Genomic DNA, 13,324 nt, shown 5'->3' with positions numbered 1-13,324 from the left:
AAGGAAAAACGCCCGAAAATATTCTTAAAAGAAGAGAACATCACGTGGTTCCTGAAGTAAAAATCCTGTTCCTGTCTCCATACCTGATTTGATGATTAGTCATGATGTCATAACCCTCACAGGTAGACTGACCACGAGCTACCTGACGATGTGTAACGATGGTTTATGTTCCTGTAGGAGACACAAGTTTGTCTGATATCAACCTTGCTTTAAGAACAACATGGTTTAAGCACGATATCAAAGAACTACACTACCCACAATAAAAGTGTCACAGCGACGTCTCTGATTGGTTGAGCTTGCTGTTACCATGGTAATGTTTCCTGCCCCTCGGCGCCTTATAGGTTCGCTAGCAGGCTAGCTAATGAAAAAATATGTACACAGTCTTGTACCTTCTCGCTGTTTTTACGCTGAATCAAATGTTTTCATAGTCACGAGTATTGGAATAGCTTGTTGTCATGGTTACAGGCGACAATCTCTTAATATAAAGATTTAGTGAAATGTCCACAGGAAGATTTGAACGGGGAAATTTACCTCCAGAACCAGAGTGGTCTAAGAAGTGGGCGGTCACTGTTGAGCTCCATCAATAAGTCGAGGTCTAAATAAAATAAAATAACGTGTTTGGATGTTTGTCCGCTTCAGGCTCCCGTAGCTCTGAATGTGTAAGTCTGTAAAGATTAGAATAAGAACCCAGAAGAACGAGCACACGTCTCCAAAGTCAACAGATTTATTTCCTTTAGCACTGAAGTTGTTCACAGTAACATCACAAGGGGAAACATTGCCAGTGGTTATCCTGCTCAGTAGTAGCGCTCCGTGCTCCGAGTCCATTCTGTGTGCTCTGGATTCCCCCGGTAGAAAAAAGAGGAAAGCCAACAATGAAAGGTATTGCTTTAATTTTATCTCTCTCCGACGAGCCAAAGAGGCGCCCAGCGTGTGAGCGAGCCGGCCGCCGGAGAGCTCCCTCTTTGAGAGAACGAGTGAGGAGGATGCATTGCACGGTTACTGCGCGTCAACACAGTAATCAAAGAGGAGGAAGGAATGAAACCGAGAGAGAGAAAGGCAAATCAAAACAAACGCACAGAAAGAACGAAAATACATAAATAAGTGTGGAGAGAAAAGGGGAAGAGGAGAACAATTCCAACGACGACATGCAAAGAAAAGACGAATGCTGAACATGCAAACAAGCGTACGAGGGCGAAGCTAAGAGTAGGAATCCCCTCGCTTTTGAAATAAGCGTGTCGGTAAACTCAGCTTATTTACAGAAAAGAGTGTTTGAGATCAGAGGGGACAGTTATCAACAAAGGGTTTGTTCCTCTCACAGAGGCTACGTCTACATTCTTAAATTACGGTAAATCATTTTCCCCAAAACGTATTTTACAAAGTTTCTCTCGTGGAAAAAGCCGGGACAGAAAGAACTCACACACACGCACACGCACACGCGCGCACACACACACGATCGAATAACTTAAACATGACAAAAATATCCTTAAATAATTTGGACCTTCAGAAACATTCTCGACATCGTTCATATAAATAAACTGAGAATAAATTAAAAACAAAAAAAATGGTGGAATACAATAAAGTACAAAAATATACACAGCAGTTCAATATTGTAAAAAAAAAAAAAGAAACTTGGAATGAAAATTAAAAACTCGCTGTAACACGATGCGACTCAAACCCAAACCGGATTCACTCGGTGAAAAGTGCAAAAAGAAAAAAAAGTCGATATTTCATACATGAGGCCTGGTCACAGCAGAAAGGGTTAACGCAGAGCTTTGACATAAATACAGTATATCTGATAGCGGGGCAGAGGTTAGCGCTGGAGGTTCCTGGTTTGAATCCTCGTCTGACAGGAGTCTCTCTGTGTGGAGTCTACATGTTCTCCCTGTGCATGTGTGGGTTCTCTCCGGCTTCCTCTCACAGTCCAAAGACATGCTCGTTAGGTTACCTGCTGACTCTAAAGTGTCTGTAGGTGTGAATGTGAGTGTGGCTGGTTATCTGTCTCTATATGTCAACCCTGTGATTGGCTGGTGATCAGTCCAGGCTGATCTTATCGTTTGAGACTTCTCTCTGCTCCGCGCCCTGATTGGAGGAATCTTGAACACCTTTATCATTTTTAATGTTTTATTCGGTTTAATAGTTTTCCTTCTCTCTTATGGTTTTGTAATCTGTGTGTCATGGTGGATGGCGGTCTTGCTGCTGCAAACAAATCGACCTACAGGTACAAATAGAGTCACCTGAACCTGAGCCCCCCCCCCCCTCGCCCTGAACGTAAGCGGTATAGATAATTGATGGATCAGTGATCATAAAAATGTCTCTGTTTTTTAAGACTCCAATCTGGAGTCTTGACTCGTCATTTTCACTTCTGAACGCTGTAAAATGTAAAGTCTAAAGCGGGAGCCGACTGCAGGGCTCAGAAACACTCCTGCACATGTTCAGAGTCTCACATATCCTGACACTAGAGAGGAGGGGGGAGACAGCTCTCTCCAATGATTTTAATTTGGACTGCAGTACCCATTTTAAACACTAGGTGTCAGAGTTACTGCTCCTTTAATTTCTCGTCCAAAACATGTCATTACACTTTTCAGAAGCCACATTTACCCGACAGAAAAAAAAGGCCTGAGGTGCTTTTATTAAGAAAACAAACCTGCCAATGGGCACATTTTGTGTAAGTTTCTTGAAATCAGATGTTACATCTCATTTTTAGAAGCTTAACAAGTAACATTTGTTTGTCCCAATGGTAGATTTTATTAAACTCATAACAAAGGGCCTTGTTTCCCCTTATCTTGCAGTCTGTATGAAGGTTTATTCTGCAGAAAGTCAGAGTGAGCTGATGTGAGAACGCAGCAGGATATAATCAGGAGAATTCACCTGGAGCGAGTGGGAGGGGGTGGTGACGTTTATTCCCTGTGATCGCTGCACGACCATAGACTGTCTGCACGCCACCTCTACCATCTCCGTGCTCTAATCAACCTGCTGCATTATGTTTCCTGTTCCCCCCTCCTCCAGTCTGACAGGGATCGTCTCTCACACACACGTCTCTCCTTATGTGTCAACAACCAGATCAGGAAGAATTCAGGGGCAGTCCTCCTGAAAGTCTCTAGATATTTTCAGGATGTGAAAACGGATCATGAGAGAAAGTTAAAGTAAGCCGACCGGTGTTTGAGTTTTGAGTTTCCTTCGGGGTCAGCTCTGACTTCTCGTTTGGATTCAAATTTGTGTCAAAGTGAATTTAAAAGAAGTCTGCATGAGAAATACTATCATGTGAATCCTGTCATTCTATCAGCGATATCGTCGTCTCCACGTTTCCTCGGCTGGTGTGACCAGGCCTGAACACAAAAAAAATAAAAAATATGGCAACACAACTCTAAAACATGATGTCACAACTACACTCTTTGTACATACAGAACATTATTTAATCTGTACAACAGAATAGCTCATTCATTTATGTAACATCACCTCCCCCCCTTTTTATCGTAACCTTTGAGCTGCGAGAACCCGTTTATACAAACGTCACAGAGCGCGCTCCAAAGATCCGCCCGCTCATCAAAAAGAACTACAATCCAGCCAGCGCTCGTCCAAACGTCCGTCTGCTTCTTCCTCCAAGCTCGTGTCTGTCAGTGTGTGCAGACTTTACATCCCGCAGTGTGTGTAGAGGAGTACGTACAGTGTGTGTGTTTTTATGTACATGTGGGAGAAAGAGAAGAACGAGAAAAGAGGCGAGGGTGTGTGTGTGTGTGTGTGTGTGTGTGTGTGTGTGTGTGTGTGTGTGTATAGACAAACATCACTGTCTTAAGGCTTCTTTTTTCTTTTTACAACTCGTCTGAGTGTGTTTGGTCTGATCGGGGAGAAGACTCTACTGATGCCGGCGGAGAGGGAGGGAGGGGGGGAGGGGGAGTGAAGAGGGGGGAGGAGTCCTCTGTGAGTCTCTTCTTCAGTTTGTTGGACTCTCTCTTGGCGGCGGTGTTGGCGGGCCGCTGTGGGCCGCCCTGCAGGTTAATAGCTATTGTGGATGATCCCTGGTGGCAGAGACAAGTGAAGCCGTCACACATGTGAGGAGGACACACACCCACCGACAGACCCCCCCGAGGACACAGAGAGGGACAGAGGGGAGGGATGACAAAGCTACATCTGCTACTTATTGTAAAATACTGACCGACTTTTGAACTGAAATAGCCATTCCCGTTATAGAGTAGAAAATGTATAGGCAAAAAGTAGATTTCTTTTTTTTTGTTTCACTCCTAGCTAAAGAGTGACGTCAGCAGCTCCTCTGTCGTTTATGACCTGCTCAGCTTCTAGACATGCACGGCTACCGCTCCTTAAGGTTGTTCCTGTGTCCTGTTGCCGGAGGCCATCTTTGTTTTGTCTTTGCTGCCGGGGGGGCATTTAGAGTCATTGGGCGGGGGCTGGTTTGGCTTGCTGCTGGGGGCATGCTTGTTGGGGGAGCTAGGCGTGGCGGGGGCGCCAGGGGGGTGGGACGCTTGGAGGTTCTTCTCGTCTGAAAAAAGCTGTTTAATTACGTCAAAGAAGTTACTCAACGGGCTGCCTACACAGACGGGAAGAAAAGAAAAAACAAAGAGAGAGAGAGAGAGAGAGAGAGAGAGAAAGAGAGAGAGAAAGAGAAAACAAACAACCGATGAGCAATGAGGTTAACATGAGGAGAGGAAGAGGAGGTGATGGAGGGATGAGAGGAGGAGTGGAGCTGGAGGAAAGGAGACTTTGTGGCCGGATAAAAAAGGGGAAACTGAGGGAGGAGAGGCGGAACCAACAGGGGCCAATCAGAGACTGTACATAAGAAGTGAACATAGCCACAGAGACGATATCTTTTTCATTTGATCATACAGTTTTGGTCGCTGATGGTGCAGTGGTACAGAGGCTACAGTCCTCCGAGCGGGCGGCCCACGTTCAAATCCGACCTGCGTCTACTTTCCTGCATGTCATTACCCTCTCTCTCTCTCTCTCTCTCTCTCTCTCTCTCTCTCTCTCTCCCTGCTGTCTGTGTCGATGTCAGTAGCCAATGTTTGCTCTCTCTATACTCAGGTAGCTTGTCACTCACAGGTAGCCCCGCCCCCTAAATCATCCCCTGTGTTCTGGTCTCTGTGACTCTAACTGGGACCATAAAATACAAAATGAACATCATGCCGTAATAATGAAAACTAGACAACAAAGAGAGTCGCCCCCTTATGGCCATGTGTAAGAATGCAGGTTTAAGGTGCTCCCACTTTGTCTTCACTTTTGAACCCAAGAGGCTACGTCCACTTCTTATATACAGTCGATGGGGTCAGTAAAGATAATATCACAACCAATAGAACTTGAAGATATTAGTATTCAAACTGGTTTGAATGGGAGGTTCAGTTTTTGGTTTCAGAGTCTCAGTTTCCTCCGCTGGATGGAGAGCGAGCAGGAGCAGTGGAAGACGTTCCAGAGATTTAAGGACAGATATTAAGGAATAAAATAAGCTTCTGGTTTCCCTCTAAATATTATTCAAGAATCAGAATATAAAACGTGCAGTAGAAAATAACGGACCGGTCATACAGCGGCCGTCGTCAACAGACTGTTGTCATGGAGACAGGACGGACGTGCAGCGTTTTTATACTCGGCGTACAGCCAGCGCTTTTCTTCTCTGTGCACAAATGCTTCATGCAAACACTTTGTTCTCTGGTTTCCTTCAGACCGGCTACACACGAGAGGATTTTAGGCCAGATTTGATTTGTTTTAGTTTAGTTGCGTAGTGATTAATCAAAGTGTAAGAATTTGATTTGAAATCCAATGTAGTATAAGATATTTATCGCCGACAGTCAATGAGGTATTTGAGGCTGTATGGGAATGCGTTTCCAAAAAGTGTTTGAGTTTTTGGTTGTTTCTTATTTGTTGAGAGTTTGTACTCTCTACTGTCCTGCTTTTTTGTTCCTGCATGTCTTCCAAAGCTCCCGTTCACTCTCCATCAGATCAACATCCATCACAACAACATCCAACATCCATCTGTTAGCACAAACGTTATTTTCAGTCAGTGCTTTAAAAAAACAGTCAGGAGTGATCCAAACATGCGAGCAGACAGCACAGCACACACATGAATACACGAGCACTGATTCTCACAGGGTGAGTTTACAGCAGGGTGTGTCCTGCAGAGATTTAACATCAAGAGATTCATGGATGGTGTGATAACTTACCATTAATCCCCCTGTGTGTGTGTGTGTGTGTGTGTGTGTGTGTGTGTGTGTGTGTGTGTGTGTGTGTGTGTGTGTGTGTGTGTGTGTAGTGTCTGATATTTTGTTCACGTGATTTTAAATATGGAAAGTTTACGAGGAGGGGGACACAACTTAGTATTCAAGTGTTACCATGCAAAGGGTCACTTGGATCTGTTAAGAGCTACACACACACACACACACACGCACACGCACACGCACACACACACGCACACGCACACACGCACACGCACACACACACAATGAAATATAACTGTAGTATTTGGTTGTTTCCTCTTGTAGTGAAACTTAAAGTTTATAAAATTCCACAAGTGACTGACTGATCAATATGTACTTTGTTTTAATTTATTGTTTTATCGAGAAGGATTCATTTTTTTGTAGATTGCACATTTTAAAGAAGGCTATAAGTGCTAATAATACGCGCCTGTTTATTTTGAGAATCATCTGCCTATCTTCTACGTTAATTAAAGTAAAGGAAAGATCTTTGGGTTTTTGGTCTCTTGCTTTAAAAAATGAATCAATGTAGTTTCTGTACAACAAAAGAAACGTCGATTTAAGAAGAAAATAATAGTCTTTATACCTCAGGATTACAGTCGCTCGGGCTGTCATTTGTCTTTTTAATCGGACACAGATTCAGCTGCTGGTCTCGCCTAACCGAAATGGATTCTGTTTATTAATCCACGTCAGATCGTCTTCCCGAGGATTTAGGCTCACACTTTGTTCCGCCTGTGTCGAGTCACAGCTCACAGGCTGGCTCAGACTTCCACATACTCCAGCCGTCATTTTTATATTCTAAGTTTGAACGTTCATTCAGTCTAACTGAGGTAGTTTGCAGTTTTGTCCAGCAGAGGGCGCTCTCATCATAACTTGTTAACTTGCATAACTTAGTCGTCTTGTGGTTTATAGAAGTTAAAGAAGTCATGTTGTATTTTAATGAACATTTTCCAAACTAAATATTTCTTTGCCACTCACACACACACTCACACACACACACACACACACACACACACACACACACACACACACACACACACACACACACACACACACACACACACACACACACACACACACACACACACACACACACACACACACACACACACACACACACACACACACACACGTGTAAGTGCAGACAGGGTGCGTTGTGACGAGCCTCCAGGATGTTGCCAGTGTGTGTTAAAAGCCGGAGTTAAAGTGATTTGGCCGGGAGCTCCCGGGCGCTCTGGGTCTTACCACGTTTGTTGGGTTTATGGGGCAAAGCAGCTGAGCGCTGAGAGCCATCTGAGAGCAGAGGACAGCGTCAGAAACACCGAGCGAGTCACTGCGGCTCGGCGCTTCATCATCAGTCAGCTGACATCACACATCAGCAGCACGCTGGCTTTAACTTCCTTTAACGACTCAGGATGAGTTTAAAGGACTAAATCGGTTACAGTGAATGTTCAGCACAGAGTTCACTACGTCTGGTACATGACCATCAGGAGCTGCATGGTCTGGTATATGACCATCAGGAGCTGCATGGTCTGGTACATGACCATCAGGATCTGCATGGTCTGGTACATGACCATCAGGATCTGCATGGTCTGGTACATGACCATCAGGATCTACATGATCTGGTACATGACCATCAGGATCTGCATGGTCTGGTACATGACCATCAGGATCTACATGGTCTGGTACATGACCATCAGGAGCGCTGCATGAAAGCTGCAGAGACTCTTTGAAGCTGAACATTTACTGTGTTAGATTTAACCCTTTAAAATTAATCTGCTGCTGCATCCACACAAGTCTAACCTTCAACATATGAATGAGCTAACACACACACTCTCACACACACACACACACACACACACACTCTCTCACACATACACAGAGGAGAGCATCAGGTTTGTGTGTCTGTCGAGCTGTCGGGGGTTTAGTGAGTTCCATCGAACATGCAGATCATTGGGTTCTGAGGCCGACTGCACACAGGTCAGCAAACACAGTCACAGACTTGTGTGTTTGTTTGCTGCGACATACACGACAGAGCATGCTTTCACTTCAGTTAAACGCTCCTTTGGTGGCAAAACGCACAATCTTTGGTGAATGGCAGCTCGCCCAGAACCATCAGCACACGTAGAGCCAAGTCTCCTAAACAGAACCCGACCCCGCTTGTGTTCAGCTTTTTACACAGTTTTAACCGACTCTCAGTTTGTGTGCATGGTTCTGGGTTTGCATCTCATTCAGCATGCGGGTCATTCAGTCCATCCGGGTGGCGTCGGAGTAAAGCTGAGGTGACAGGAAGCAGGTGGCATGAAGAGGCAGGCCAGAGGTAGAGATAGAGAGAGAGAGGTGGTATAGAAATAGAGTAGATAGAGTTGATAGAGATGTAGATAGAGATGTGGGTTATTGGCACATCTACAGGTGGAGGTGATTGTGCGTTCAGTGCCTGATAACAGTTCCCATCTGTGGCAGTGACTGGTTAGACTGATGCTGCTTGTGTTTGTGTTTCATCTGGAGTCTCACAGGAATAAAAGAGTCCTGAACTGGACTCTCTTAGAGTTTAGCTGCCTAGTGTTTGTCCCCCCTTTAAGAAGTATTTCCTGGTTACTGCCGCCCCCTTAGTCTGGGCTCAAGTCAGCTCATAGTTCAGCTTTTTTAAGATGTCTTAGTAGTTTGGTTTTACGTTGAATTAATTTGAGTTTAATCTTGGGAATAATCAGATATCCTCTGATTATAAGGTTGAACATTATAAAACCTAAGGGAAAACTCTGTGGCCAGGTTTCTCCAACATTTGAGCACCGGACATAATGAGAGTACGACATTATATGATACGAAACATTATTTAAGTTTCACTCAGTGTTTTTAGTATCGAGGTCAAACCTATCGATGTACTAAAGTCGCTTTTTCAGTGGATGTGTTTCCCACGAGAGAACAAACTACATGTCAATACTGAACATGTCATTTAATTCAAATTAAACCTGCAATGTCACCCAAACTTTTTGGACTCTTACCAGAAGACATCTTCATTGACTGTTATATGATGGCTAACTCATGTTTGTTTATAACTGATTGACGGCTGCTCACAGCGCTGTGTGGCGTTGTTGGAGTTCAGGTTTAGAGCTGAAATGGATTAAACATTCCTCCACAGAACGAGGACTTTTAGAGTGAATCTGACGTTTTTGAGGCGTGTCTGCTCCAAATTCAGATCAGGACTTTAAGTCTCAAAAGAAGAAAAGAGAAGAAAGTATTTACTCGACGATTTCCGTATCAATCATTATTTACTCTCTGGTACTGAGCAAACCTGTGGTCCAGATTTGTTTTGTATGTCGGATAAAGACAGACTGCACGACTTGTTCACACACGAGATGTTTTAGCTCGCTCAGTTTGTGGTTAACGCCTTCGACACAGGAGGACACTTTATGTTTGATTCATTGAAGTTACAGTCGGCGCTTAACGAGTGTTGAAACTGATTTATGTTCATATTTGTCCAGTCACTGTTTGATGTTTGCTGCTCTTGTTTGTTGTGTTTCTGCGGGGCACCCTTTGGTGTACGACACGGTGAAGTAAATCAAAATAAAAGTGATGGAACTGAGCACGTACCCACTTCTGTTCCTCTAAAACTGTGTGTGTGTGTGTAAAGTGTCTTTTTAAAAAGTTTGACATCAGTGATTGTGAGAGGATGTGCTGTAGTTACTCTGCTTCACCACCAGAGGGGACCATTATCAAGTCAATAACCACAGATACAAGAACAGAAATACCTCAGAGTAAGACCAACAGACAAAACTAAAGTAAAAAGAAAAAGGACGACTGGAGAACACACAGTCACGCTTTCTTTTCTTCCATATTTTTAGCATCAATCCGTCTTTTTATAGGCAGCCCAAAATATCCAATCATGTCAGAGATAATTTCAGAGATTTGAGGGATTGTTCCGGGGACATTTTGAAACACTAAACACCAGAAAGGTAAGACATTACAGTCTGAAATCATGTTTCCTCTCTCCCTCTTTCAGACAAAAAGCAGCATGCACAAATCAAACAGCTGATCCACTCGTGTTAATGTACTTTTTTTATGAGCTTCTGTTTCCTGTTTGTGTGTTTTTTCTGCTGAGTCAGAAGCGATGAGAGCCGAGCTGCTGTCTGCGGTTTGATGTACAGCTCCTGAGAGGCTGTAAATACACATCTGCAGCTCTCGTCCTGTGTGTGTGTGTGTGTGTGTGTGTGTGTGTGTGTGCGTGTGTTTGTGTATGTGTGCTCGCCATGCACGTGGAGATGCTGTGTGCTTAAGCAGTGTGCCGAGCCGAGCTGAGCCGAGCAGGTCCGGGCCGAGGTGTTCTGCGGGTGTAGCTGTGAGGAGTGCCAGGATGCTTTGAGGAGGGGGAGGCTGTGAGGACGAGGAGGGTGGCGAGGGACTTCACTTACCAGAAATCTGCGGCTGGATGCCCGGCTGGTCGTTGGTGCTCAGCAGCTGAGCCTGGATGGTCTCCACCACACGCTTGAAACGTCTGCTGGGACCTGAGGAAAAAACAAAGGCATGTTTGATCAGAGTGCTGACTCTCGATGATAAGTCGAAGGCTGTCAAACATCGCTGGCTTCAGTCAGATGGATCAAGAAAAATAGACGACATCACTCATGAGAAATCTGTATTTGTGCAAAATGTCTTTGATCCAATTTAAATAAATCTGAGGGTCCATCCCAGTAAACCTCCCAGTCGTGTGTCAGCAAAGGTTGTCAACAAACATTGCTGTCGCTGCACACGTCCGTTCTCCCCCAGGTGTGTGACGGAGATTTCCTTCCCCTCCTCTCTGACTTTGGATTTAACCTGACTTTCTTCTTCTCCTCTTCCTTATTAAGCTTCGAGCTCAGCAGAACATCATTGTCAATTAAGAGAGGGAGAGTTCAGGTCTGCAGGACCTTCGGACAGTCTCAGTTGAAGAGAGTGGAGGACCAGAATATTTTCACCCCAACCAGGAAGACACGATCGGCTAAAGTGTGAACCTGGATACTGATCTGAAAAAATGATCTACATAAACCAGCCGTCCAAATGAGCCAGATCAGATCAGTTTTACATGAAGCATTTTTATTCTGCTCATGAGTGTGCATGTTAACATAGAAAGTAGTATTTGCTGTAGTTCAAACAAACAAGGTAATCTTTGTAGATGACCCTCGACACATGGCTTCAAAAAGAACAGGATAAAAAAACAGAGAGAGTGAGCTCTAAAAATAACTGCATCATCCGAGAGAGAGAGATAAACGAGATGACCTCATTCTGTTTGTCTTTCTGTCTTTATTTAGGGTTCTGCTTTTCTTTGAGCTTTACTTCCCCTTCTATGGAAAAAAACATGTATATTTTTAAATAAAATGGCCTAGAAGCATAGATTGTATAAAACATGGACGTAGTCTCAGTGACGTCACCCGTTGGTTTCTGAAGAGGTGTTATGAAGCCCAACGATGGTGGTCACCATTTAAAAAATTCTGACTCTGGTAAAGATGTGGAGCTGAGGCGCGTCAAGTGACGTTTTTTTATAAATTCTATTTTGAGGGGGGACTTAGAAGAGACAACAGAGGAGGCAGACCTGATTGGGGGGGGTTTGAGGGCCTTGACCGCAAAAGCCTGGTCACCTTTGAGCTTGAGATGTGAATCCTTTCAGCAGAATTTTTTTTTCCAGTCTTGTTCATAAACAATTTTTAGTCTCTGTAGCTCATTTTCTAATAAATGAAAAGCCTTGTAGTTATTTATAAATTTGCATAATAAGGGGCGTGTTTGAGTTGAATGACAGGTGAGCGGGTGAGCTCCGCCTCTTCTTTCCTGTTTCCTGATTGATCAAACGTTATGCTGAGAATTGAGCGCCATTGTTGGGATTCACAACACCTCTTCAACCAATGTGTGATGTCACTGAAACTACGTCCATGTGAAGTTAATGTTTTGCATAAATCCTCAAGTGGACACTGGAGGAACTGCAGTTTATTTGCACTTCCACATTGGCTTCCTTTTTCAAACTAAGGGGTCGCTGCTTGCCTAGAAGCCTTACCTAGCCCGTGTGCTGTGTTTACCTGAGAGCAGGGTGAAGGTGACGGAGTAGATGCCGTTGTCCTTGGTGGCGCTGGTGCTCTCCGTGTAGGTGATGTCCACCTGGAACTTTACCGGCTTCTGGAAAACCGTCGGCCCGGCCGTGGACTTGTACTCCGCCCGGAAACTGGTCTGAGAGATGACGCTGTGGCTCAGGCTGGGGATCTGAGAGCGAGCGAGAGAGAGAGAGAGAGAGAGAGAGAGGACAGCAGACTGATAGTCAGCAACTCCACAGACGACAAACAGATTGTGCATCAGTAAAGATGGCAGCGTGGATGTGAGAGCAGCAGACAGGAGCAGAAGGAGACGGTGTTTCACAGCGTCTGAGTCATCATCAACGCAGAGACGCTGCTGTGACTTTAACACAACATGAACATTTAACACGTGCACTGACTCAACTTAAACCTGAAGTCACTGTAAAGTAACTGAACTTGAGGTTTCATCAGAGAGAAAGAGCGAGGAGGAGAGCAGATGAGATGTTTGCATGAAGAAGTAAGAGGAGACGTACGGAGAGGAAGGCGTGGACGATGTCTGCCTTTATGGAGCTCAGAGGTTTGTCTCTGATCACGATGAAGATCTGCTCCTCTTTCTCCAAGTTGATGAAGTTCCCGAACCACGACTTCTTAGCCAGCCTGCAGGGAGGAGACCACAAGTGATGCAAGGCGCACGATACCACTCCAAACAGACGACATCAGCCGTGTTAGTTCACATAAAATGTCATGTGTGTGTAGAAGTATTCATTCATTATTATTATTCCTTATTTCATTTTAGTTTTGATGGTTTCTGATTTTAGTTTTAATATTTTCAAAATGCCTAGCTGTTGTTTAGTTGTATTAATTATTTTATTTCATGTTTGTTTGTATCTGGACAAGTTTAGGATGGAGCAAGTAAATCGTTGCCACACACAACAGCGGCCATAGTCTAAGCTAATTTGATCTCCCGTCCCTAGATGTTTACTGGGGATCAAGGAAGAGTTTGTCCAGAGTTTAGACTTTTGTGTTGCAGATGATGTGACATACCTTTCCAAAACTTTAAAGGGGACATATTGTGAAAAATCCACTTCTACAGTG

General features: G+C 44.3%; 1 protein-coding gene across 9 annotated transcripts in view; it reads right to left on the bottom strand.

Annotated features, from left to right (window-relative positions):
- Positions 1-710: 710 nt before the first annotated feature.
- Positions 711-13,324, bottom strand: part of LOC109996750 (serine/threonine-protein kinase BRSK2) — a 116,173-nt gene continuing 103,559 nt past the window's right edge. For 5 of the 9 annotated variants that reach the window (XM_065952575.1, XM_065952577.1, XM_065952579.1 and 2 more), the window contains 5 exons: positions 12,763-12,886; positions 12,239-12,419; positions 10,607-10,699; positions 7,443-7,490; positions 711-4,543 (listed from right to left, as the gene is read on the bottom strand). In XM_065952575.1, the coding sequence (XP_065808647.1) occupies positions 4,317-4,543; positions 7,443-7,490; positions 10,607-10,699; positions 12,239-12,419; positions 12,763-12,886 (673 nt within the window). In that variant the 3' untranslated portion in view covers positions 711-4,316. The remainder of the gene's footprint in view (positions 4,544-7,442; positions 7,491-10,606; positions 10,700-12,238; positions 12,420-12,762; positions 12,887-13,324) is intronic. The other 4 variants (XM_065952576.1, XM_029280617.2, XM_020651031.2 and 1 more) reach the window with 2 other exon arrangements.

Source organism: Labrus bergylta, chromosome 3 (assembly GCF_963930695.1).
Source record: "Labrus bergylta chromosome 3, fLabBer1.1, whole genome shotgun sequence".
Taxonomy (NCBI): Eukaryota; Metazoa; Chordata; class Actinopteri; order Labriformes; family Labridae; genus Labrus; species Labrus bergylta.
This window is presented reverse-complemented; position numbering and strand designations above follow the sequence as displayed.